Source organism: Pristiophorus japonicus, chromosome 7 (assembly GCF_044704955.1).
Source record: "Pristiophorus japonicus isolate sPriJap1 chromosome 7, sPriJap1.hap1, whole genome shotgun sequence".
NCBI lineage: Eukaryota > Metazoa > Chordata > Chondrichthyes > Pristiophoridae > Pristiophorus > Pristiophorus japonicus.
In genome coordinates this window covers 86,950,287-86,977,290 of record NC_091983.1, presented here as the reverse complement: position 1 = coordinate 86,977,290, position 27,004 = coordinate 86,950,287, and the positions used below count along the sequence as shown (strand labels likewise).

The window sequence follows — 27,004 nt, the reverse complement described above, 5'->3', positions numbered from 1 at the left end:
GAATAACTGTGGGATGGGGTGTTTTTATTGCAAGTTTTGACGACTAAACTACTTTCAATCAACTATAGGTTTTCAGAAAGACAAAGTAGTCTGCTCTGTACATAGCATTAGCAATATGCTCTGCCGTTGATGGAGATCAAGAGTGAAATATTGTATTATTTTAGTTAATTCGGCTGGGCAAGAAATCTTATGGAAAAATTAAGATCGTGTTAATCAATGGTACTGTTCCCCACCTCCTTGGAACATCAGCATGTGACTTCCAAGTACCTGTACATTCCTTTCAGTTAAATAGAGAAGCTCTTGTGCTGTTTCTAAAGCATATCTTTCTGAATATTAAAAAAAAGCATTTTTTTCTTATTGTGTTTTAATTTTTGACATCTTTTTTCTGCAGTAAGAGATTTGGAGCTTTCAGTTATGAATCTCCAGCCCAGATATTATTTGGGTTCATTACGAAATATTGGTTAGTATTAAATGATGGAGTGGAAGATACAATCTGAGACTAACAGCTTTCAATAATGTACCAATAGACAATCAAAATAGATATTTTTATTAGAAAAGTTTCTTTAGAAAGATTTGTAAGTGAATTTAATTGAAATCTTGAGAGGTTTTCCATTTTTATAGTTATGGATGAATACATTGCAGTTGATATGCATATCAGGTGCTTAGCAGAGCAAGGTCTTGGTCCAGTGGCAAGGGGGTCCAAGACAAATGGAGAACAGGCTTGACTGTATAGGCCTAGTTGCCTACCTATGTTGAACCTTCGTCGCCTCCAGGCTAGATGCAAAGTTGTCCCAACCTCTGTCATCAAACTACAGTACGCAGACGACACTTGCATCAGCGCACATTCAGAGGCTGAACTCCAAACCATCATCAATATCTTCACCGAGGCATACGAAAGCATAGGCCTTACACCAAATATGCGTAAGACAAAGGTCCTCCACCAACCTGATGCCCCCGGTTATCAAAATCCACAGCGTGACCTTGGACAACTTGGACCATTTTCCATACCTCGGGAGCCTACTATCAGCAAGGGCAGACATCGAAGATGAGGTCCAACACCTGAGGAAGAGAGTGTTTGAAGACCAGGCCCTCAAATCTGGCACCAAGCTTATGGTCTACAGTGCAGTAGTGATACACGCCCTCCTATATGGCTGAAAGATGTGGACCATATACAGTAGATACCTCAAAATGTTGGAGAAGTAGCACCAGCGCTGTCTCCGCAAGATCCTGCAAATCCACTTGGAGGATAGACGCACCAACATCAGTGTTCTCAATCAGGCCAACATCCCCAGCATCGAAGCACTGACCACACTCGACCAGCTCCGTTGGGCAGGCCACATCATCCACATGCCCGACAGGAGACTCCCAAAGCAAGCGCTCTACTCGGAATTCCTACACGGTAAGCGAGCCCCAGGTGGGCAGAGAAAATGTTTCAAGGACTCCCTCAAAGCCTCCTTGATAAAATGCAACATCCCCAACAGCACCTGTGAATCCCTGGCCCAAGACCACCTTAAGTGGAGGAAGAGCATCCGGGAGGGCGCTGAGTACCTCAAGTTTCGTCGTCGAGAGCATGCAGAAACCAAACGCAGACAGCGGAAGGAGCGTGCAGAAAACCAGTCTTTCCTTTAACCACTATCTGTCCCACCTGTGACAGAGACTGTATTTCCTGTATTGGACTGTATAGTCACCTGAGAACTCACTTTTAGGGTGGAAGCAAGTTGAAAAGTGGAAGTGGATTTTGAGGGATTGCCTCTGATGAGGTGTTTAAAAGATATCTGTGCCCAATGATACCAGGAACCAGTGCCCGATATGCAGTAGCACTATGGGCACCAAAGGCATATTATCAACCCCAATATCTAATCAATATCTGAGGTAACTACCAAACATCAATGGATTCTTTTCATTGTGTATCACCACAATTTTGATCGTGCTTATTGATTCAGGAATAAGAATCTTGGCAACTTCTCAAAAGGTTTACAGGTAAATCTTTCCAGCTCAGCAGCTTTACGGGATGAGGGGGGGGGGGGGGGCTAGTGGGGGGAATTTTTGGCATTTCTTTCTGATGATGGATTGGTCGAGCATTTCTTTTTCAACTTGATAGGTTCAGGGAGATGTATTGTTAAAGCCTCCAACACTTCTCAATAGGGAAAACAGGCTGAAAAGTTAATTATTTTGTTGGAGCTGATCATTTCTGAAATGTTCATAGTTATCTGGTTATCATTCATTTTAATTACCAGGATGGAGTGTTTCATTTCTTCTCCATTTTCTCAATTGCGGGGGTGGGGCGGGTGGGGGGTTGCTGGCTCTGCTCATCTACGTGCCTGGCTTTGACTTTCATACATATTAATGTAATAAAATACTAATGTATTGGATAAGAGAAGAATATTGGTTCATCTAGCCGATCTTCCAAATCTCCCATCAGGCTCCTTATCATGATTCTGAAACTAATAACACTGTATCACCTTAACTATTAGGAATTTATCCAGTCCTTTTTTAAGAATGATTAGCAATGGTTTTCAATTCAAACATTCACATTGATAATCTAGTCTACAATTCTATCATCTTCTACAAACAAATTTTTTTATCTATATTTCTTATTTTTATCTAATTTATTTCTAATTTTAAACTGTGTCCTTCGTCCTTAATTTCTGTGCTGGGCAGAAGAACTTTTCAGAATCCAAATTCTCCACAGAATCCTTAATCTGCTAACAGCCACCAGTCCAGTTTAGTCCATTCCTTCAAATAAGGATAGCACAGTGGACTGCCACGCAATGATGGCATCATATCGTTCCTGTGGGTATCATTTGTTCAGCTGCATTGTTTAGTTCTTATAGTTAGGCAATGGAAACATTTCCTATTCTTGTGGACCATGGGATTGTTGGTAGGGGCCTAGATGACTATACTGCTGTTGCCAATGTTGAAAGTTACTCCATATAACTTATACATTTATGAAGGATGTGGTTACTTTCATGAGTGGAAATAAAAATTATAGGCTAGAAATTTCTCAGATCAATGGTGAACTGAATTTTTCAGGGCAACAAAGAAAGTTGTTTAACATGATGTTACTGATTTGAGTAGGTGTACTGAAACTATTCACTTTAACACCCACACAGTGGGGAATTGCATGAATTAATGTGGAGGAGTACTTGCTAAGTGCAATGATGAAGCCTTTAAACCATTGAAACAGCACAGGAGCTATGCTACAGCAATCTGTAGAACACAGCCATCAAAGCAAAGGAAGACCAGATTCACAGCCTTGCTTGAAGGAATGAAGGAGGGGAGTGAAATACTCTATGGGACAAATGTCTCCAATGCCTCCCCACACCCTCCCAAAAGCACTTTTTGCAGCAGGCTTGGGAGCAAATCATAGAAAGGGTCATTGTTGTCTAAACCCCCTCAGGCCATAGAATGACATACAAATATATCAGACTTGAAGAATTCTGTTAAGGTAAGCTGACAATATCATCATATATGTCAAGCGCTTGCCACAGGTAGATATATGCCAGAATATAAGCAGCCCAAGGAATACTTTGTACGAATAGGAACAGTTATGTGTATTTTCTGTTTACAAATGTTTATGACAACTTGAGTGCATGTCAGCAATTCTTAAAAGCTTCACATACAGAATGTGTATCTTCAAGTTCCAGTCCCTGAGGTTGTGCAGCTGTGTGACATTGCCACTGCTCTATGTCTGATCTATTATAGAATCATAGAATGGTTACAGCATGGACGATCATGAAAGAAGGCCATTCGGCCCATCGAGCCCATGCAGACTCTCAGCTAGTCCCATTCCTCTGTCCTTTCCCCATAACCCTGCAATTTGTTTCCCTTAAGAAACTTATCCAACTCCCTTTTGAAAGATAAAATTGAGTCTGTCTCCACTACCCTTTCAGGCAGTGCATTTCAGATCTTAACCACTCGCTGCATAAAAAAGTTTTTTCTTATGCGCCTTTAGTTCTTTTGCCAATCATCATAAAACTGTGCCCTCTAGTACTCGATCCATCTGCCAATGTGAACAGCTTCTCTCTATCTACCATGTCCAGACCCCTCATGATTTTGAATACCTCTATCAAATCTCCTCTCATCTTCTCTGCTCCAAGGAGGACATCCCCATCTTCTCCAGTCTATCAACGTAACTGAAGACCCTCATTCCTGGAATCATTCTCGTCAATCTTTTCTACAACCTCTCTAAGGCCTTTAAATCCTTCCGAAGTGTGGTGCCCAGAATTGGACACACAACTATTCTTCTGTTTGCAGGACAAGATGGCATATCATTGATGAAAGCAGATTCACATGGGTTGGGCCCAATACATTTCAAGCCACTCACACCTTTCAGGAGGCCAGTCTAGAAATCATAGGCTTAAAGCACATCAAGGGAGCAAAGGACAGTGAATCTGGAGGTAGCCTTGGAGCTCATGACTAGTACCATACTGTTTATGTTATTTAATACAGGCACACACACAACTTCCGTAACATCACTGAAGAATATCATTCAATGGAAGTAGTGCTTGAAGGTGATTAAGTTTCACTTGTGTCTGGCAGAAGTATGAAATAAACCAGTCGTCAGAATGGTACAGTCATGGATGAATGGCTGTTTGCATTGCAGTATGCCTTGAAGTGCACGGCATCGCCTGTAGCATGTGCCGTGAAGCATTCAGTGTTGCATGCCTTAGCACAGTGGGAGTATTTGTGATGGATGCACACACTGTTGTTATCGAGGCCTTAGGATCCAATCTTAAACTTGCACTTTTGGTTGTGTTGAAAATGTTGTGACTACACATAGAGATAACATTGAGCCAGGGTCTGACAGACCCCCATAGATGCCTACATTCTGATCACACACATATCAGTGGTTATGTTGAGGGTGTGTCCAGCAACAGGGGCTTGACTGTAATAGGAACTGATTGTTCTCTCAAGGAAATGTCACATCTGATCCATAAAGATGTAAATTACAGCAGATATAGCAGAAAGCAAACAGGACCTCAAAAGTAACGGCTAATGGCTAACTCAGATGGAGGACTATTACAGTGCAGTTGAAGCCTCGGGCCACCAAATCCCAGCAGACTGTCAGTGAAACCTTGCAGCCAGCCAACATACTTCATTCTTCCACAAGGGAATCACTTCAAGCAGTCGTAGGTTAGGTGCCACATGCCAAAAACCACAAAGGGAAATCCCCATGGCAAACCGTGCCAGCAACAATCACATAGGAGACAACAGAATAGAACATAAGAAATAGGAGCAGGAGTAGGCCATGTCACCCCTCGAGCCTGCTCTGCCATTCAATAAGGTCATGGCTGATCTGATCATGGACTCAGCTCCACTTCCCCGCCCGCTCCCCATAACCCCTTATCGCCATATCCGCTACATTCAATGCAGTTAATTTGAACATTGTGCTGCATATTTATGCAAATTTATAGGAGCCATGCAAAAGATGCTCATTTATGGTAGTTGATAAAATGGGCAGGAAACTAGAAAAAAGTGCTATGGGTTATTTTATTATAGATACGGACACGAGATTTCAAAGAGGGGGCAGCTTAGGCTCTTATTAAATGTATTTTGTGTACCTGCCTGGGGCACCATTCTGCCAGCTGCAATGATGTTTCAGCAACTACTTCTTCGGTGTCACTATCACCCTCTTGCTCTGCATGGTTTAAGCATTCTACTGTCCTTACTCTATGTAGAGGCCTCATTTCACAGCAAAGCTATGTAACAGATAATAATGAATCTTGTTACTCTGGAAGGGATTGTACTGCAGTGTACCCGAATCTGTCAAAGCATTTGTAGTGGTGCTTCAAGATTCCAAATGTATGCTCTATAGTCATCCTGGTAGCAGAATGCATCTCATTGTATCTACATTTAGTTTTCTGTCCTTGGTTGGTGTAAGGCTATGAGCCATGTTCCCAGAAGCCATCTGTAGCATATGTAGGCACCTTTAGTAATGACTCCACGAGGCAGGGTATGATACTTAAACTGTGTAGACCTGTAGTCCTTTATTTGCAGCTCCTGAGTGAAGACAACAAGCTGTGAGTTCCTTTTTATACTGGGTTACCTGCAGTGTGCAGGTAACCCTTAGGTCTCCAGCAGCAGCACCCTCTGGTGTACAGGTAAGGTGTTTATAGTATAAGAGTACATTCAGTGTTGCATAATAGTGTTACAGACATCACACAGTAAACAGACATGCATACACAACAATACTCCCTCCTAAGCATTTTTCATATCCTTATTGTCATGACCAGGGGAGGTGATCATTGGTGGGCTATGGGAGGTTGTGGTGAGGGTTGTGTGGTTGCCAAGTGTGACCCCTGTGCTTGAGGCTGGCCTCATATGTTTCCCCTCCCTCACACACAAACCAAGTGAGTGTCACTGTTGTGGGATCCCTCGGGGAGGTAGCCACAGCAGCAGTGGGTGGTGTGTATACACTGTGATGTGGGTAGTTGTGGGGTGGTGGGCAGGGCCACAAGACTGGGTGGGCTCCTTGTCCACCTATTGGGATGAGGGTCACGTCATCCCAGGGTTTGCCAGGGAAGCTGGAGGGTATTGGCCTCATGCCCCTGGTGTTGGCCCTGGTGGCCAGGGACTGTAGGGCTGGTCTAGTGCAGATTGCCATTGGTAGTGGCTGGGCTGCCCATTGACCACTGTCCCTGTAGTGGGTCTGCTCCCACTGGCTGTCTGTGTGTCCTGCAAGGGGCATCACATTCGTTCCAAAGGTCCAGGCTGCATGGTCAGGTAGCCTGCTGGACCTGGGAGGTCTCCCACAGGGGAATTGCATTAGCACCGGCATGGTCCCTGTCGGGCCCAATGTCCTTTGGCAGTGTCCTACCGGTATACATGACACCTTGGCTCTGATCATACATAGTCGAGTCTGCATTATACATTCTAGCATTTGCATCACTTTTGGGTGTCCTGGTTTCAACAGACATGGTTACATTAGGCATTTCACATTCTCTATCATTATTGTTAAGTATAACAAACTTGTTCTTAACCTTACTGACACCTGCATTCATCTCATTAGTCACATTCGTTAAACCAGCATCACAATTCATGGTTACATTGTATATATTTTCATATTTGCACCCTTTAATCGCTTCTTTAGCTTTAAAGTCCGTTTACTCAAATAGTTGAAACTTCCCCTTTAAATTCCTTTAAGGGAGCCTTCAAATCCGATTGGCCGCTCGGTGTCACGTGATGCTCCTCCAATGCTCCTCGTGGCATGGCTGCGGCCATTTTGATTACAAGTTTTTCTCCTCGTGGTACTGGTTTTGCAGCCATTTCCTGGCTTTTCTGCAGGTGGGCTGTGATGGTCTTTTCTTCCACAGCGCCAGCACGGGGCCATCCGGTTTGCCCCAGGTGGTGGATTCAGGGTTGCGGGACTCGGGGCAGCATTTCTGCTTTTAGAAGTATCCATGCGGTGCACTGCGCTCGTTGGTTTAGAGTCCTGGGTCAGTATTCGCCTGAAGTTGCTGGCCGAAACCATGTAGGCCTGGCTCACTTGGATTGTTTTCTGCAGGGTAACCGTGTTGTCAGCCGAGAGCAATTTGTGTAGGAGGCCTTTGTGGCCGATTCCCATGACAAATATATCCCTTAGTGCTTCATTAAGGTGGTTGCCAAAATCACACAGAGCAGCTAGTCTTCTTAAGTGTGCAACATACTTACCAATTTCTTGGTCCTCAGGTCGCCGCTAAGTGTAGAACCAGTGGCTGGCTGTGAGGATGCTTTCTTTCGGTTTTAGTTGTTCCTGTATGATTGTTACAAGTTGCTCATAACTCTTGGTGGTTGTCTTCTCCAGGGCTAGTACGTCCCTGACGAGACAATGGATTGTGGGCCGACAACTGCTGAGCAGAATGGCCCTGTGTTTGTTCGGTAGTGTAGCCGGTGTGTCCCCATCCAGGTAGTTGGTTATAAAGAAATGTTCCAATTGTTCCACAAAAGTGTCCCAATCTTCCCCCTCTGTAAATTGCTGGAAATTGCTGAGGTGAGCGTGTAGTTTGTGACCTCATATTCCCGTTGCCAGTTGTAGTGTATGTAGGCACCTTTAGTAATGACTCCACGAGGCAGGGTATGATACTTAAACTGTGTAGACCTGTAGTCCTTTATTTGCAGCTCCTGAGTGAGGACAACAAGCTGTGAGTTCCTTTTTATACTGGGTTACCTGCAGTGTGCAGGTAACCCTTAGGTCTCCAGCAGCAACACCCTCTGGTGTACAGGTATGTACAATATAAGGGTACATTCAGTGTGGCATGACAGTGTTACAGACATCACACAGTGAACAGGAATGCATGCACAACACCATCCTTCCACTCTTCCATCCTCTTTAGGTAAAGCTGGCAGAGTTGATTTGTTTAAACAAAATCACTGTCAGAACTGCCAGAAAGCAGGCAATGACCTGCATGATTCTGTGCATGAACTGCACACTGATAGAATAAAATTCCTTTTGGCTCATGGAGGCCACAGTATTGCACACAAGTGCCTAACTGTACATCGCAGATTCACTAAGCTGCTGCCTGGTATGAGGAAACACAAGTACGAAGAAAGACTTGGAAAAATTGGGGCTGTTTTTGCCTGAAAAGAGGAGATTATGGTGTGATTTGATATTGATGTTTCAATTATGAATGGATGTTACAAAGCAGATAGGAATAGATTGCTTCCAGTGCTTTGGGGGTATATAACAAGGAAATATAGCTACAATATTAAATGCAAGAGATTTAGGATGGAGAGCAAGAGATTTTTTTTACAGGGGACCTTTAATAATTGTGTACTGACCTATTTACAGGTACAAACATCATTTTTGTTGAAACGTTTTGGGATGATTTGGAGCTATGCTTCTCTCCAATAATTATATTCATCACTGAGCCAGTTGAGGATTTATATATTACCTGTATGAGAAACATAGAAACATAGAAAATAGGTGCAGGAGCAGGCCATTCGGCTCTTCGAGCCTGCACCACCATTCAATATGATCATGGCTGATCATGCAATTTCAGTACCCTACTCCTGCCTTCTCTCCCTACCCCCTGCTCCCTTTAGCCGTAAGGGCCACATCTAACTCCCTTTGAATATATCCATTGAACTGGACTCAACAATTTTCTGTGGTAGAGAATTCCATCGGTTCACAATTCTCTGGGTGAAAAAGTTTCTCCTCACTTTGGTCCTAAATGGCTTACCCCTTATCCTTCGACTGTGACCCCTGGTTCTGGGCTTCCCCAACATCGGGAACATTCTTCCTGCATCTAACCTATCCAATCCCATCAGAATTTTGTAAAACAATTATAAATTCAATAAACTGACTATTTAAAAAAAAGGAATAGTTTTAGCATTCATTCTTAACAGTTTCTAATCACATTATACAAAAGATAACAATACAAATAATATGGTGGAAAATATTTTTTGTAGATCACTGATACTTTGCCGAAAGAATTTCATCTCTATACATTGCCATATGTAGCTAGTGGTGAAGAGAAGAGGTACAAAACAATCAAACCAATAGGGACATAGATTGTTTTATATTTGGCAAGTAATGAAAAATAAAATGCAAAATAATATTGGGGTGGAGGGGCTTTGATGCAGTTATGTGTAGTAATGTGAAGTAATATATTTTTGAATTGAGAATAGGAAAAGTAAATAGACCTTAAATAGTTAGATTTTAAATTCGAACTGAGGATTGGTGTGCAGAAGATTGAAGATACTTTGAAGGCAAGTTGAAAGGCCATGGAAAGGCTAACCAAATACTTGGTTTTGTAACTAGAGGTAGAGAATACAAAAGCAAAGAGATAATGTTGAACATGTCCCTGACCTGAGGTTGCAGTTAGAGTATTGCAGTATAGAATTGATATATCATCAATTGAAAAGTGCAGTGTAGATTCATTAGCATGTTAGTTGGGATGATGGGTTATTGTTATAAAGAGACACTTGAGAACTAAAGATGAGAAGCCTTCAAGATTATGAAGGTTCATTAGCAGGGAAAATGTGATAGATTGTTTCCACTAGTTGGTAAGATGGTAACACGTGGGCACTAATTTAAGATAATCACAAAAAGAACTAAAGGGGAGGTTAGGAGAAATTTGATTGCACAGAGGTTGTTTTTTTAAAATTCTCTATCACAAACTTTTTGAAACATATTCCATATGTTCTTCGAAAAAGGAATTGGGTAATTGCTTAAAAAAAATAATTTTAAGGGGCAAGCAGATGAGTGGAATTAGACTAAATAGTTCATGTAGAGAACACCACCAGTACAGACTTTATGGGCCGAATGGCTTGTTTCTGGGCTGTAATAGTCTGTGATTCCTTGTGTTGCCTGTGTGGTTATGTCCCAGCACCCATAACACACCCTCAAATCAGACAAACCATCCAGACGTTACTAAAAAGATAATGATCAAAGGTTCTTCAGGCTAGAGTAAACCTGTATTTTCATAATGTATCATAAAATACATTGCTTTAGGATTAAACAATTTGTCTTCGTGGCCTTTCCATGGCCTTTCAACTTGCCTTTCCATGGCCTTTCAACTTGCCTTCAAACTATCTTCAATCTTCTGCACACCAATCCTCAGTTCGAATTTAAAATCTAACTATTTAAGGTCTATTTTGTGCTTTTTGTCTTCGTGAGCCACATATAAAATTGAAATCAATGCTCCCATCAATGAACATTCGTCTCAAACTGCATTCTTGGTGTTGGCTGATTTGGAACAGCACTAAAATGGCCCTTTCCAAACCTCTGTGCCCACAAAGTTGAACCAGAGCAAATCAGAGAGTAAGCGTAGAACTGAGTTGGATTGGCAAAGTTTTTTGGACACAATTGCTACATAGGTTTCAGTTTGGGCACCCTTGCACTACCTAAATGATGCTTCAGTTATCCAAGCCTCAACAACTAATCCCGAAATTAAAATTGCTCTAATTACAGCATGTTCAATAAAATGCCCAAATACACTCTTGTATATACCACTGCAATAAAAGCTCTTTTTCAGAATGTGTGCTACCAGTGGGGAGCCTCGCCCACCAGCCACATACATCAGGAAATTATAGGGGCCCTGCTCATGATTTTCTGCCATAAATGAATGGATAAAAAAGTGTGTCTGCAAGATTGGTAGTGCACATTTTGGGAAATTAGTCCTATAGTCTCTTATTGTTTTGTACATGATCATTAAATGATCTTCACCTATCCTGCTTAATGATTCATTTCAATTGAAAGCCCTTAGTGAGATTCTCGTTGTTATCCTCCAAGAGCAATGTAATAATTGTTAATTTTTTTCTTTATCTTTTAATCTGAATAAAATATTTGTACAATCAGCCCATACATAACCTTTTTTCCCCCAATAGCCATAACTTTGTTGAAGTAAATATATTTCAGAATGTAATCTGTTACCCATCATAATCCTGTTTAAAAATGTTCAATATTATATAGTAATATAGCTGTGTGCGATTGAGAGGGTATCATCTTCCATTGTTTAAGTATTGAACATTTTTCTGTCATTTAAATATAAATTGTCATGCCAAGTACAATATTACTGTAGATATTTGTTTTCCTGTTGATAACCAGCTGAGAAAGTTTTCTGATTGAAGATTTCTCTGTACGAGAAAACATGTTCATCAGATGTCCTGTCATGCCAACAAAGTCACACTGCAGCTTAATCATGCTAAACAGCTCTTGGAATGATATGAAATGTATTACTTCAGCAGAATCTTAGACACAACAAATCAAAATAGTAATAAATGAGGCCTAATGCTGAAGATAAGAGCTAAATAACAAGAAATGACACTGAACAAAGTGTCTTGATCCTCAATGTAACTATACTGACTGCTGTATTGTTATGTATTGCTGTCAATGGAAGCTATTGTGACAAAAGGAAAAGATTTTTGTTTTAGATATAGATTCATATTGTAATCTTTAATTTTCTTACAGTACATAAAGGATTAAAAACCAACTTCAATCATAGAAGAATATTCCAGTTAACTGTTGGAAGAATTAATCAATTTTGAGTGAAGAACAGGTACCCATGGGAGGACCCAATCCATTCAGTTGAAGTACGTTCTGTGTGATTTGTTCAAAGGTATGCTTGATTGGCATCTCTTCTTGAATTTAACAGGCAATTATTAAATTAACATGGTCCAAGTGACTATTTCAAAGGTATTTATCAGCTTCCCTTTTAAATCAGTGAGTCTATCTGGAATCTTTGAAGAGAGGTAGTTGAACTAGATAATTTCTGTAATTGGTAAGAAAAAGAATCTACACATTGAAATTGCAAACTATTTATTATTTTCTATTACAACAAAAAGATTCGTAACTACTATAAAAATAGATAGTGTTACTGATACTAGTTGTTTCTTCTATTATTCTTTAATACAATTGTTTGGAAGTTAAAGCTGGAGAAATTATCTAGTGTAATGTTATTCTGCCTCCTTCCAAAGAAAAGAAGGATCTCTTGAAACATAGAAACATAGAAATTTACAGCGCAGGAGGCCATTTCAGCCCATCGTGTCCTTGCCGGCCGACAAAGAGCTGCAAGGCCCTTGGTCAGCAGCCCTAAAGGTTACATATAAACCTGAATAATGATGGAAAGGCAAAGAGCACCCAGCCCAACCAGTCGGCCTCACACAACAGCGACACCCCTTATACTGAAATATTCTACACTCCACCCCGACCGGAGCCATGTGATCTCCTGGGAAAGGCAGAAACCAGATAAAAACCCAGGCCAATTTAGGGAGAAAAACATTTGGGAAAATTCCTCTCTGACCCATCCAGGCAATCGAAACTAGTCCAGGAGATCACCCTGGCCTTATTCTATTCCCTGCAGTACTTACCACTATATCTGCGCCGTCCAACGAAAGGTCATCCAGTCTAATTCCAATTACCAGCTCTAGGTCCGTAACCCTAAAGGTTACTGCACTTTAAGTGCCCATCCAACCATCTCTTAAAAGTGGTGAGGGTTTCTGCATCCACCACTCTTCCAGGTAGTGAGTTCCAGATCCCCACAACACTCTGCGTAAAGAAGAGCCTCCTCAAATCCCCTCTAAAGCTTCCACCAACCACCTTAAAACTATGCCCCCTGGTAATAGACCTCCTCCACCAATGGAAATAGATCCTTACTATCCACTATGTCCAGGCCCCTCAATATTTTGTACACCTCAATGAGGTCTCCTCTCAACCTCCTCTGTTCCAATGAGAACAAACCCAGCCTATCCAATTGATGCCAGTTCGTTGGATATATTCAAGGTGGAGTTAGATATGGCCCTTATGGCTAAAGGGATCAAGGGGTATGGAGAGAAAGCAGGAAAGGGGTACTGAGTTGAATGATCAGCCATGATTTTATTGAATGGTGGTGCAGGCTCGAAGGGCCAAATGGCCTACTCCTGCACCTATTTTCTATGTTTCTATGTTTCTAACATTCTCCATTCCAGGCATCATCCTAGTAAATCTCCTCTGCATCTTCTCTAGTGCAATCATGTCCTTCCTATAATACGGCGACCAGAACTGCACGCAGTACTCCAGCTGTGGCCTAACCAAAGTATTATACAATTTAATCATAACCTCCCTGCTCTTATATTCTATGCCTCGGCCAATAAAGGCAAGCATTCCACCTTATCCGCCTGGCCTGCTACTTTCAGGGATCTGTGGACATGCACTCCAAGGTCCCTTTGTTCATCTACACTATTAAGTGGCCCACCACTTAATGTGTATACACTTTCCTTATTAGCCCTCCCAAAGTGCATCACCTCACACTTCTCTGAATTAAATTCCATTTGCCACTGCTCTGCCCACCTGACCAGCAGATTAATATCCTCCTGCAGCCCATGACTTTTCTCTTCATTATCAACCACACAGCCATTTTTAGTGTCATCTGCAAACTTCTTAATCATACTCCCTATATTCAAATCTAAGTCGTTGACATATACCACAAAAAGCAATGGACCCAGTACAGAGCCCTGCGGAACCCCACTGGAAACATCCTTCCAGTCACAAAAACATCCATCAATCATTACTATTTGCTTCCTACCTCCAAGCCAATTTTGGATCCAACTTGCCACTTTGCCTTTTATCCCATGGGTTTTAACCTTCATGACCAGTCTACCATGTGGGACCTTATCAAAAGCCTTGCTAAAGTCCATTTGTACTACATTGTACGCACTACCCTCATCAACGCTCTTGGTTACCTCCTCAAAAAATTCAATCAGTTTAGTCAAACACGATCTTCCCTTAACAAATCCATGCTGACTGTCCCTAATTAATCCTTGCCTTTCCAAATGCAGATGTATCCTGTCTTTCAGGACTTTTTCCAATAATTTTCCCACCACTGAGGTTAGACTGACAGGCCTGTAATTACTCAGCCTATCCCTTTTACCCTTCTTCAACAAGGGCACTACATTAGCAATCCTCCAATCCTCCAGCACCATGCCAGATCCAAAAAGGACCGGAAAATGATGGTCAAGGCCTCTGCTATTTCCTCTTTTACTTCACTCAACAACCTGGGATGCATTTCATCCGGGCCTGAGGACTTAGCTACTTTCAAAGCTGCTAAACCCCTTAATACTTCCTCTCTCACTATATTTATTTCATCCAAAATATCACACCCTTCCTCGATAGCAGTATCTGCATTACTCCTTTCCTTTGTGAAAACAGATGCAAAGTATTCGTTAAGAACCCTACCAACATCTTCCGCCTCTACACAAAGATTACCCTCATGGTCTCTAATAGGCCCTACCCTTTCTTTAGTTACCCTCTTAATATATTTATAGACATCTTTGGGTTTTCCTTAATTTTACTGGCCAAGAATTTCTCGTGCTCTCTCTTCGCATTCCTAATATTCTTTTTAATTTTGTCTCTTAACTTTCTATATTCCTCTAAAGATTCTAAAGTATTTAGCCATTGGTATATGACATAAGCATCCCTTTTTTTTCTTAATCCTCCCCTGTAAGTCCCTACACATCCAGGGGGCTCCAGAATTATTTTTCCCAGCCTTTTTCTTTAAGGGCACATGTTTGGCCTGAGCATTCCGATCTCCTCCTGGAATGCCTCCCATGGTTCCGACACTGATTTACCCACAAGTAGCTGTTTCCAGTCCACTATGGCCAAATCACTCCTTAACTTAGCAAAATTAGCTCTTCCCCAATTTGGAACTTTTATTCCAGGCCTATTCTTGTCCTTATCCATAACCAACTTGAATCTGACTGAATTATGGTCACTGGCACCCAAGTGTTCTCCCACTAATACCCCTTCAACCTGCCCAGCTTCATTCTCCAAAACTAAATCTAAGACTTCCCCCCTCTCGTGTTGGACTTGCTACATACTGACTAAAAAAGTTCCCTTGAATGCATTTCAAGAATTCCACACCCTCTATACCCTCCACACTAAATATGTCCGAATCAATATTTGGATAGTTAAAATCCCCTATTATTATTACCCTATGGTTTTTAGACGTCACAGCAATTTGCCTACATATTTGCTCCTTTATCTGCCTCCCACTGTTTGGGGATCTATAATACACGTCCAGCAGTGTGATCGCCCCTTTTTTATTTTTCAATTCGACCCATATGGCCTCATTTGATGATCCCTCTAATATATCATCCCTCCTCACCGCTGTAATAGTTCCTTAATCAACCCCACCCGCTCCCACCTCCCCCCGCCGCCTTTTTACCACCCTCTCTATCTTGTCTAAAAATCCTGTAGCCAGGAATATTGATCTGCCAAACCTGCCCCTCTTTCAGCCATGTTTCTGTAATGGCTATAATGTCATACTCCAAGTGTCTACCTGTGCTCTTAGCTCATCTGCCTTATTCACTATACTCCTTGCATTAAAGTTTATACCATTCAGCACAGGAAGACCTCCTTGCTTATTACATACTAAGCCCTGTTTCCTCTGTCTTACAGATTCACTTTCTAGATTCTTGCTAACCAATTTCTGCTTTACTTCCTTCCCTTTTGAATCATTCTCAGGTTCCCATCCCCCTGCCAAGCTAGTTTAAACACTCCCCAACAGCACTAGCAACACTCCCCGTGAGGATATTGGTCCCGGTGCTGTTGAGGTGCAACCCGTCCGGTTTATACAGGTCCCATCTCCCCCAGGAGCGGTCCCAATGCCTCAAGAATTTAAAGCCTTCCCTCTTACACTAACTTTCCAGCCACATGTTCATCCTCTCTGAAGACATGGGATAAAACCCAAAGTTCAGGTAATCTGAAATGGGATTCTCTGTTCATTTCCTGGGGATGCTATGAATTTTACTTACTTATCCGGGCATATGAAAATATTCTCTGGGCACAACTGTGGGTGCAGTTTGAAATGCAGAGGTCAAAAATATCTAGAGTAAAAAGGGTAAAAACAAAACCCCAAACATAATGCCCATTGCAAATGAGCTTCTGTTACAAAGTAATGGCAGTCATGATATATTACATGCACATTACATCTTATAACATCACAGTTATAAACTGTGCTATCTTATGTGAATTCAATAAATGAATAATACATCACTGGCATCAAATGTATGCTTCACGCCCTTCATTCCTTTGGTTTTCAAGTTGCAGAATGCCTTAAGAAAATTACAAGCTGACTGATTTAACTCAAGCTCCGGTGAATTGAAATCTCCACGAATTGATTTTGTCACGTCCTTGAAAATCTTTTGTTCAGTTGTCAGACCGACTAAAAGCCTTTGCGAAAAAGAGAACGACAGATTTTGATTTGCTTACCCCTAATTTGTTCCTGTTTCGATGCATGGAATTCAGCGATGCCTTGACAACATAATTTATATGTACAAATGACACTTATCAGAATGAAACTGAATCAGAAATAATTACACAGGTATTTCAAACTATATTTGTGTTATTTTTGACTGAACTGGAATATAAAGCAAAAAGAGTCATGAGGTCTGGATTTAAAGGCTGCTGTTTTACAGCCACTTTTACATTGATCAAAACTGTTTGAAATGCTTTTCAATGTGAAAATATCAGTATAACCCAGGAGTCAGGCTCTAATCTGATTCCTGAGTCTGCTAAACCAAGCAGTATTAGATTCCCGCTTGATACTGCCTGGGCTTTACAATGCATGGAGCACAACTCCAGCTTGATGCAAAACCAGAATTAAAAATACTCAGGTGATCAGTTTGATCTCCTGGGCACTTTATAAACTTAGTATTGAATCATTTTAGGTATCAGCCTTGGCCAAACTCTCGCCTCAGTGTCAGAAGGTTTCAGGTTTGATTCTCACTCCAGTGACGTGAGCACATAGAAACATAGACAATAGTTGCAGGAGTAGGCCATTCAGCCCTTTGAGCCTGCACCACCATTCAATAAGATCATGGCTGATCATTCCCTCAGTACCCCTTTCCTGCTTTCTTTCCATACCCTTTGATCCCTTTAGCCGCAAGGGCCATATCTAACTCCCTCTTGAATATATCCAACGAACTGGCATCAACAACTCTCTGCGATAGGGAATTCCACAGGTTAACAACTCTCTGAGTGAAGAAGTTTCACCTCATCTCAGTCCTAAATGGCCTACCACTTATCCTGTGTCCCCTGGTTTTGGACTTCCCCATCATTGGGAACATTCTTCCCGCATCTAATCTGTCCAGTCCCATCACAATCTTATGTTTCTATGAGATCCCCTCTCATCCTTCTAAACTCCAGTGTATAAAGGCCCAGTTGATCCAGTCTCTCCTCATATGTCAGACCCGCCATTCCGGGAATCAGTCTGGTGAACCTTCGCTGCACTCCCTCAATAGCAAGAACGTCTTTCCTCAGATTAGGTGGTAAAAGCTGTGAGCTCGATGCTGATTAAATGTAATATCTCCAAGTTTGCAGATGACACCAAGCTGGGTGGCTCAGAGGTTGCAGGGTGACTTGGACAGGTTAGGTGAGTGGGCAAATGCATGGCAGATGCAGTAAAATGTAGATAAATGTGAGGTTATCCACTTTGGTGGCAAAAACAAGAAGGCAGAATATTATCTGAATGATGACAGATTAGGAAAAGGGAAGGTGCAACGAGACCTGGGACCTGGGTGTCATGGTACATCAGTCATTGAAAGTTGGCATGCAGGTACAGCAGGTGGTGAAGAAGGCAAATGGCATGTTGGCCTTCATAGCGAGAGGAATTGAGTATAGGAGCAGTGAGGTCTTACTGCAGTTGTACAGGGTCTTGGTGAGGCCACACTTTGAATATTGTGTAGAGTTTTGGTCTCCTAATCTGAGGATGGACATTCTTGCTATTGAGGGAGTGCAGCAAAGGTTCACTAGACTGATTCCCGAGATGGCAGGACTGACATATGAAGAAAGACTGGATCAAATAGGCTTATATTCACTCGAATTTAGAAGAATGAGAGGGGATCTCAAAGAAACATATAAAATTCAGACGGGATTGGACAGGTTAGATGCAGGAAGAATGATCCCGATGTTGGGGAGAACCAGGTGTCACAGTCTAAGGATAAGGGGTAAGCCATTTAGGACCGAGATGAGGAGAAAATTCTTCACTCAGAGAATTGTGAACCTGTGGAATTCTCTACCACAGAAAGTTGTTGAGGCCAGTTCGTTGGATATATTCAAAAGGGAGTTAGATGTAGCCCTTATGGCTAAAGGGATCAAGGGGTATGTAGAGAAAGTAGGAATGGGGTACTGAAGTTGCATGATCAGCCATGATCATCTTGAATGGTGGTGCAAGTTCGAAGAGCCGAATGGCCTACTCCTGCACTTATTTTCTATGTTTCTAAGTCTATGTTTCTTTGTTTCTATCTTAAGAAGGCATACGGAATACTTGCCTTTATTAGTCGAGGCATAGAATACAAGAACAGTAAGGTTATGCTTCAACTCTATAAAACACTAGTAAGGCCACAGCTAGAGTACTGCATGCAGTTCGGTCATCTCATTACATATGAACATAAGAACAGAAGAAATAGGAACAGGAGTAGGCCATATGGCTCCTCGAGCCTGCTCTGCCATTCAATAAGATCATGGCTGATCTGATCATGGACTCAGGTCCATTTCCTTGCCCGCTCCCCATAACCCCTTATCCCCTTATCGTTTAAGAAACTGTCTATTTCTGTCTTAAATTTTTTCAATGTCCCAGCTTCCACAGCTCTCTGAGGTAGCAAATTCCACAGAGTTACAACCCTCTGAGAAAATAAATTTCTCCTCATCTCAGAATAAGGGGCCGCCCATTTAAAACTAAGATTATGCCCTCTAGTTTTAGTCTCCCCCATCAGTGGCAACATTCTCTCTGCATCCACCTTGTCAAGACCCTTTATAGCCTGATACGTTTCGATAAGGTCACCTCTCATTCTTCTGAACTCCAATGAGTAGAGGCCCAACCTACTCAACCTTTCCTCATAAGTCAACCCCCTCATCTGCAGAATCAATCTAATGAACATTCTCTGAAATGCCTCCAAAACAAATATGGAAACCAAAACTGCATGCAGTATTCCAGGTGTGGCCTCACCAATACCCTGTATTGCTGTAGCAAGACTTCCCTGCTTTTATACTCCATCCCCTTTGCAATAAAGGCCAAGATTCCATTGACCTTCCTGATCAATTGCTGTTCCTGCATACTATCCTTTGGTGTTTCATGCACAAGTACCCCCAGGTCCCGCTGTACTGCAGCACTTTGCAATCTTTCTCCATTTAAATAATAACTTGCTCTTTGATTTTTTTTCTGCCAACGTGCATGACCTCACACTTTCCAACATTATACTCCATCTGCCAAATTTTTGCCCACTCACTTAGCCTGTCGGTGTCCTCTTGCAGATTTTTTGTGTCCTCCTCACACATTGCTTTTCCTCCTATCTTTGTATCGTCAGCAAACTTGGCTACGTTACACTCAGTCCCTATAGGAAAGATGTGATTGCATTGGAAAGAGTACAAAGGAGATTTATGAGGATGTTGCCTGGTCTGGAAAATTTTAGCTGTGAGGAAAGATTGACTAGGCTGGGTTTGTTTTCCTTGGAACAAAGGAGGCTGAGGTGGCTAGGGGACGTAGAGTCGGCAAAGAGGGAAGGAGGAGCAAGGGGAGAGAAAAGGGGACCAGACAGTGTTGAAAGTTGGATCTGATGGGAAGGCGGTTAGTCACCAAGTGGTCAAATGAATTGTATACCTGAGAGTGGAGAAAGGCAGACTAAAAGGGAAAACAAAGGAAGTGAACAGGCAAATCCCGAAAGAGAGTCTCCGGTGGTTCCTCCATTCCAGATTTCCCGTTTTGCGGATAGTGAAGAAGGGAATAATCAGATTGTGTTAGACTTGGTTTGGGCAAAACATTTATTGAGGTGTATAAAATTGAGGGGCCTAGATAGAGTGGATAGGAAGGACCTACTTCCCTTGGCAGAGGGGTCAACAACCAGGGGACATCGATTTGAAGTAATCAGTAAAAGGTTTAGAGGAGATATGAGGGGAAATGTCTTCACCCAGAGAGTGGTGGGGGTCTGGAACTCACTGCCTGAAATGGTGGTCGAGGCAGAAACCCTCACCACATTTAACGGGTGCTTGGATGTGCTGTAACCTGCATGGCTACGGACCTCCAGCTGGAAAGTGCGATGAGACACGGACAATCACTGCATAAATGTTTTGCCCAAACCGAGTCTCACACAATCTGACTATTCCCTTCTTCACTATCCGCAGAACGGGAAATCGGGAATGGAGGAGCCACCGGAGGTTCTCTTTCGGGATTTGCCCGTTGACTTCCTTTGTTTTCCCTTTCAGTCTGCCTTTCTCCATTCTCGGGTATACAATTCATTTGACCACTTGGTGACTAACCGCCTTCCCATCAGATCCAACTTTCAACACTGTCTGCTTCCCCTTGCTCCTCCTTCCCTCTTTGCCGACTCTACGTCCCCCTAGCCACCGGTCCCACAAACCGGACTGACAGCTTCCAAAAACTGAACTCGTGCAAATCAATCTCTAGGAAGGACAAGGAGCGCCGAGAGCCAATACTAATCTGCGAAAGAAATGGTCCAGCACACACTGAATCACACAGCTCTCCCCACACTATCCAGTACAACGGGAAACATTGCCATAAGTACCAGGGCACCCGCTACTTCCTCCAGTCACCGCGCCAGTGGCTGCATAAGTCATAAAGATTTTAACTGAGGATTTGTGTGCACATCACAGTGCATAATATATTACAAAATGTCTAACTGCTACTGTGGTAACCAATAGTAATATATATTAAAACAGAAAGAACTGGCATTTATATGATATATATGTGTGTATATATATATATATAAAGATGGAATGCTCTCCTGAGAATCTATAATCGCTCGACCATTGGTGGCCATGCCTTCTGTTGCCTCTGCCCCAAGCTCTGGAACTCCCTGCCTAAACCTCTCCCCCTCTCTACTTTCCTTCAAGATACTCCTTAAAACCTACCTCTTTGACCAAGTTTTTGGTCACCTGCGCTAATTTCTACTTGGTGTCAATTTTTAAAATCACATAACACTCCTGTGAAGCGCCTTGGGACGTTTCACTACGTTAAAGGCGCTATATAAATACAAGTTGTTGTTGTTGAAATACCATAATACCCCATAGTTGTCATACCTAGTTAAATAGATGAACTACCATAATACACCATAGTTAGCATAATTAGTTAACTCGGCTTGGCACCACTGTTTGGACCGACTTCAATACCCGGAGCTCGAGTCTACAATCGCAGCGCCAGCTCTCTGGGCATCACAACTTTCTTTGGTGCCAAAATTGGATGGATTTCATCAGGGTCAGACCGAAGCTCGATACAACGCAGTCAATACACCCGACTGGCTAAGGTGTCACTTGACACATGGACACCTTGGTCTGTGCCACCTCTTATTATCTGGCATCATTACAAACACACACCACTGCATCCAGATGCGGCGTATTGCCGTGCAAATGCACTCTGCATATTAGAGTTACAAACAGGTCTCTCCATTTACCTCGAAAGGCTACTTTGGCGATCCTGTCGCCTTTGCCCCGGAGATCGGTGACGGTTTTCAGGTGGACTATGAGAGCCATGCTGACTCGAGTCCGGCCAGAGTTAGTGTTGCTCCCGGAGTAAGTACCGCTGCACTCTGACTCGCGTTTCTCGCTCAGTTACACACAGAGAACCCGCTGCCCAGCGTCTCCGCCCCTCTGTACAAGTCACTGCAGTTCATCCAGTTTGTTGTTAAGAATCCCTAAATAATTTAGAAGCTTCATTAACAGAGCGGGTTTCGTGTATCGTTGACATGTTTTTTTAAAGCTGCTCTACTGCCGCAGTAATATCATTCCACATCCGTCAGTTGGGTTAATCCAGCTGTTGGGGACGTTGACTCGTTTTGAAACTGCAGCGGATGCATTTTTAATGTGTGCACGAGATCTCTTTGCACTTTTATCTAGACACATATATGTTGAAAGGAGTTCCTGGTGCATTGAGGGTTATGATGAATTGTGACACATAATTAATTCTATTTATGTCATATTCCTGTCTTGTTATATCCTTGGAAGCCCCGAGGACCGGAATATGGCAGTAGTCTCAGATACAGTGACATGCTGTAGATTTACAATGTGCATTTTGTAATATAATCTATTGGTTGCCCAGTTGGGCAGTCAATACGTGGAAATGAACGAAGAAGAGAAGGTGCAACTGATAGGAACAAGTAAAACTTATCCTTTTCCGTGGAACTCAGGAAAAGATAAAACCAGGTTAGGACATGATCAAGCAGGGATAAGATACAAAACAGAGATGAAGACTGCCCTTGATAAGTGGAAGGTACAAGTGACAATGACATCAGGGTGTATAAAGGGGGATCCGTGTTGTCCAACCAGCAAGTCCAGCTCATCCAAGGATCAGTCTGATTTACAAGATGACAACATAATTACCAATGAGGAAGGCAATTGGCCTATTTGATTTATCAATCCGGAGAGGTTGCAAACCCTCCCGCCCCATTGCAGCATCCAACTGTTAGTTAAATGCTGCATTAGAGGGAGCAACGTGCGCGGTCCCGGCCTGAAAGACCATCAGCAGACCGGGGCCATCAGAGGGAGTAGCGTGTGACAGTATACCACTGCAGGAGGGTGACGGCTGCAGGAGAGGCGTGAGTCTGAGGCCCAGTAGAGGCGAGAGCACAGGGACAACACGGGCCAGCCCACACTCGCTCAGCCCGTGCAGCAGAGCTGGTCTCCAGTCATCTTGGGTAACCTTGCCACTGGACCAAGACCTAGCTCTGTCAAGCTCGTGTGGTGGCTGGTGTGCAATGGCCACCACACGTTAAAAAAATCCAAGCACAGGCATCTTCCATCTTCTAAGATGTAGTTCGGGATCTGGAATATTAGGTCCTTCATTGAAACACCTGTGAACTCATTCCTTTTTGGCGTGGAAGCAAGTCATCCTCGCTTCGAGGAACTGCTTATGATGATGACATTATTCTAGGCTTTTGCTTCCACTACTTTATCTGGAAGCTCATTCCACATGTTGATCATTTTTTGTTTTTAAGTAGCATTTCCCGAGATCTGTCCGAAAAGTATCCTTCTCCAGTATTAACCCGTGTTCCCTAGTTGTATTTCTGCAGTTCATTTAATGTAATATTCCAGGTTAAAATTTTCTATACCCTTAACAATCTTATATACCTCTATAAGACCACCTTCCAGATGGCTCATTTCCAAGCTGAAATTTTTTCCGATCTTTTCTCACAACTCAATTTTTTCTGATCTTTTCTCAACTCATTCGCCTGACACTGTAAATTAGCCTCGTGACCAAAAGACGGTGCATCTGACCGCCAGTTTACAATATCTGCCTTTAGAATCCTAATTTATTCAGTAAGGACCTGCATTGATAGCATCATCTTCCAACACTTTGAGATTGTTATAGAAACATAGAAACACAGAAACATAGAAAATAGGTGCAGGAGTAGGTCATTCGGCCCTTCGAGCCTGCACCGCCATTCAATGAGTTCATGGCTGAACATGCAACTTCAGTACCCCATTCCTGCTTTCTCGCCATACCCCTTGATCCCCCTAGTAGTAAGGACTACATCTAATTCCTTTTCGAATATATTTAGTGAATTGGCCTCAACAACTTACTGTGGTAGAGAATTCCACAGGTTCACCACTCTCTGGGTGAAGAAGTTTCTCCTCATCTCGGTCCTAAATGGCTTACCCCTTATCCTTAAACTGTGACCCCTGGTTCTGGACTTCCTCAACATTGGGAACATTCTTCCTGCATCTAACTTGTCTAAACCCGTCAGAATTTTAAACATTTCTGTGAGGTCCCTTCTCATTCTTCTGAACTCCAGTGAATACAAGCCCAGTTGATCCAGTCTTTCTTGATATGTCAGTCCCGCCATCACAGGAATCAGTCTGGTGAACCTTCACTGCACTCCCTCAATTGCAAGAATGTCCTTGTCCAAGTTAGGAGACAAAAACTGTACACAATACTCCAGGTGTAGCCTCACCAAGGCCCTGTAGAACTGTAGCAACACCTCCCTGCCCCTGTACTCAAATCCCCTCGCTATGAAGGCCAACATGCCATTTGCTTTCTTAACCACCTGCTGTACCTGTATGCCAACCTTCAATGACTGATGTACCATGACACCCAGGTCTCATTGCACCTCCCCTTTTTCTAATCTGTCACCATTCAGATAATAGTCTGTCTCTCTGTTTTTACCACCAAAGTGGATAACCTCACATTTATCCACATTATACTTCATCTGCCATGCATTTGCCCACTCACCAAACCTCTCCAAGTCACTCTGCAGCCTCAGAGCATCCTCCTCGCAGCTCACACTGCCACCCAACTTAGTGTCATCTGCAAATTTGGAGATACTACATTTAATCCCCTCATCTAAATCATTAATGTACAGTGTAAACAGCTGGAGCCCCAGCACAGAACCTTGCGGTACCCCACTAGTCACTGCCTGCCATTCTGAAAAGTACCCATTTACTCCTACTCTTTGCTTCCTGTCTGACAACCAGTTCTCAATCCACATCAGCGGACTACCCCCAATCCCACGTGCTTTAACTTTGCACATTAATCTCTTGTGTGGGACCTTGTCAAAAGCCTTCTGAAAGTCCAAATACACCACATCAACTGATTCTCCCTTGTCCACTCTACTGGAAATATCCTCAAAAAATTCCGGAAGATTTGTCAAGCATGATTTCCCTTTCACAAATCCATGCTGACTTGGATCTATCATGTCACCTCTTTCCAAATGCTCTGCTATGACATCCTTAATAATTGATTCCATCATTTTACCCACTACCGATGTCAGACTGACCAGTCTATAATTCCCTGTTTTCTCTCTCCTTTTTTAAAAAGTGGGGTTACATTGGCTACCCTCCACTCCATAGGAACTAATCCAGATTCTATGGACTGTTGGAAAATGACTGTCAATGCATCCACTATTTCCAAGGCCACCTCCTTAAGTACTCTGGGATGCAGTCCATCAGGCCCTGGGGATTTATTGGCCATCAATCCCATCAATTTCCCCAACACAATTTCCTGACTAATAAGGATTTCCCCCAGTTCCTCCTTCTTACTGGACCCTCTGACCCCTTTTATATCCGGAAGGTTGTTTGTGTCTTCCTTAGTGAATACCGAACCAAAGTACTTATTGAATTGGTCTGCCATTTCTTTGTTCCCCGTTATGAATTCCCCTGATTCTGACTGCAGGGGACCTATGTTTGTCTTTACTAACCTTTTTCTCTTTACATATCTACAGAAGCTTTTGCAGTCCGCCTGCAAGCTTCCTCTTGTACTCTATTTTCCCTGCCCTAATCAAACCCTTTGTCCTCCTCTGCTGAGTTCCAAATTTCTCCTAGTTCCTGGGTTCGCTGCTATTTCTGGTCAATTTGTATGCCACTTCCTTGGCTTTAATACAATCCTGATTTCCCTTGATAGCCACGGTTGAGCCACCTTCCCTTTTTTATTTTTACGCCAGACAGGAATGTACAATTGTTGTAGTTCATCCATGCGGTCTCTAAATGTCTGCCATTGCCCATCCACTGTCAACCCCTTAAGTATCATTCGCCAATCTATCCTAGCCAATTCACACCTCATACCTTCAAAGTTACCTTTCTTTAAGTTCTGGACCATGGTCTCTGAATTAACTGTTTCATTCTCCATCCTAATGTAGAATTCCACCATATGGTCACTCTTTCCCAAGGGGCCTCGCACTACGAGATTGCTAATTAACCCTCTCTCATTACACAACACCCAGTCTAAGATGGCCTCCCCCCATATTGGTCTAGAAAACCATCCCTTATGCATTCCGGGAAATCCTCCTCCACTGTATTGCTTCCAGTTTGGTTAGCCCAATCTATATGCATATTAAAGTCACTCATGATAACTGCTGCACCTTTATTGCATGCACCCCTAATTTCCAGTTTGATGCCCTCCCCAACATCACTACTACTGTTTGGAGGTCTGTACATAACTCCCACTAGCGTTTTCTGCCCTTTGGTGTTCTGCAGCTCTACCCATATAGATTCCACATCATCCAAGCTAATGTCATTCCTAACTATTGCATTAATCTCCTCTTTAACCAGCAATGCTACCCCACTTCCTTTTCCTTTTATTCTATCCTTCCTGAATGTTGAATACCCTTGGATGTTGAGTTCCCAGCCCTGATCATCCTGGAGCCACGTCTCTTAATCCCAATCACATCATATCTGTTAACATCGATTTGCACAGTTAATTCATCCACCTTATTACAGATACTCCTTGCATTAAGACACAAAGCCTTCAGGCTTGTTTTTTTAACACCCTTTGTCCTTTTAGAATTATGATGTAGTGTGGCCCTTTTTGTTTCTTGCCTTTGTTTACTCGGCCTTCCACTATTGCTTTTTACCTTTCTACCATCTGTTTCTGACTCCATATTACTTCGCCCTGTCTCACTGCATAGGTTCCCTTCCCCCTGCTATATTAGTTTAAACACTCCCGAGCTGCATTAGCAAATGTTACCCCCAGGACATCAGTTCCAGTCCTGCCCAAGTGCAAACTGTCCCTTTTTACAGGTCCCACTTCCCCCAAAACTGGTTCCAATGTCCCAGGAATTTGAATCCCTCTCTCTTGCACCACTGCTCAAGCCATGTATTTAT

At 42.7% G+C, this 27,004-nt stretch overlaps 1 protein-coding gene across 5 annotated transcripts in view; it reads right to left on the bottom strand.

The window, feature by feature from the left end:
• otofa (otoferlin a) overlaps nt 1-21,943 on the bottom strand; it is a 655,153-nt gene extending 633,210 nt beyond the window's left edge. For all 5 annotated transcript variants that reach the window (XM_070884403.1, XM_070884404.1, XM_070884402.1 and 2 more), the window contains exon 1: nt 21,865-21,943. In XM_070884403.1, coding sequence (XP_070740504.1) covers nt 21,865-21,943 — 79 coding nt within the window. The remainder of the gene's footprint in view (nt 1-21,864) is intronic.
• Between the last annotated feature and the right edge of the window lie 5,061 nt (nt 21,944-27,004).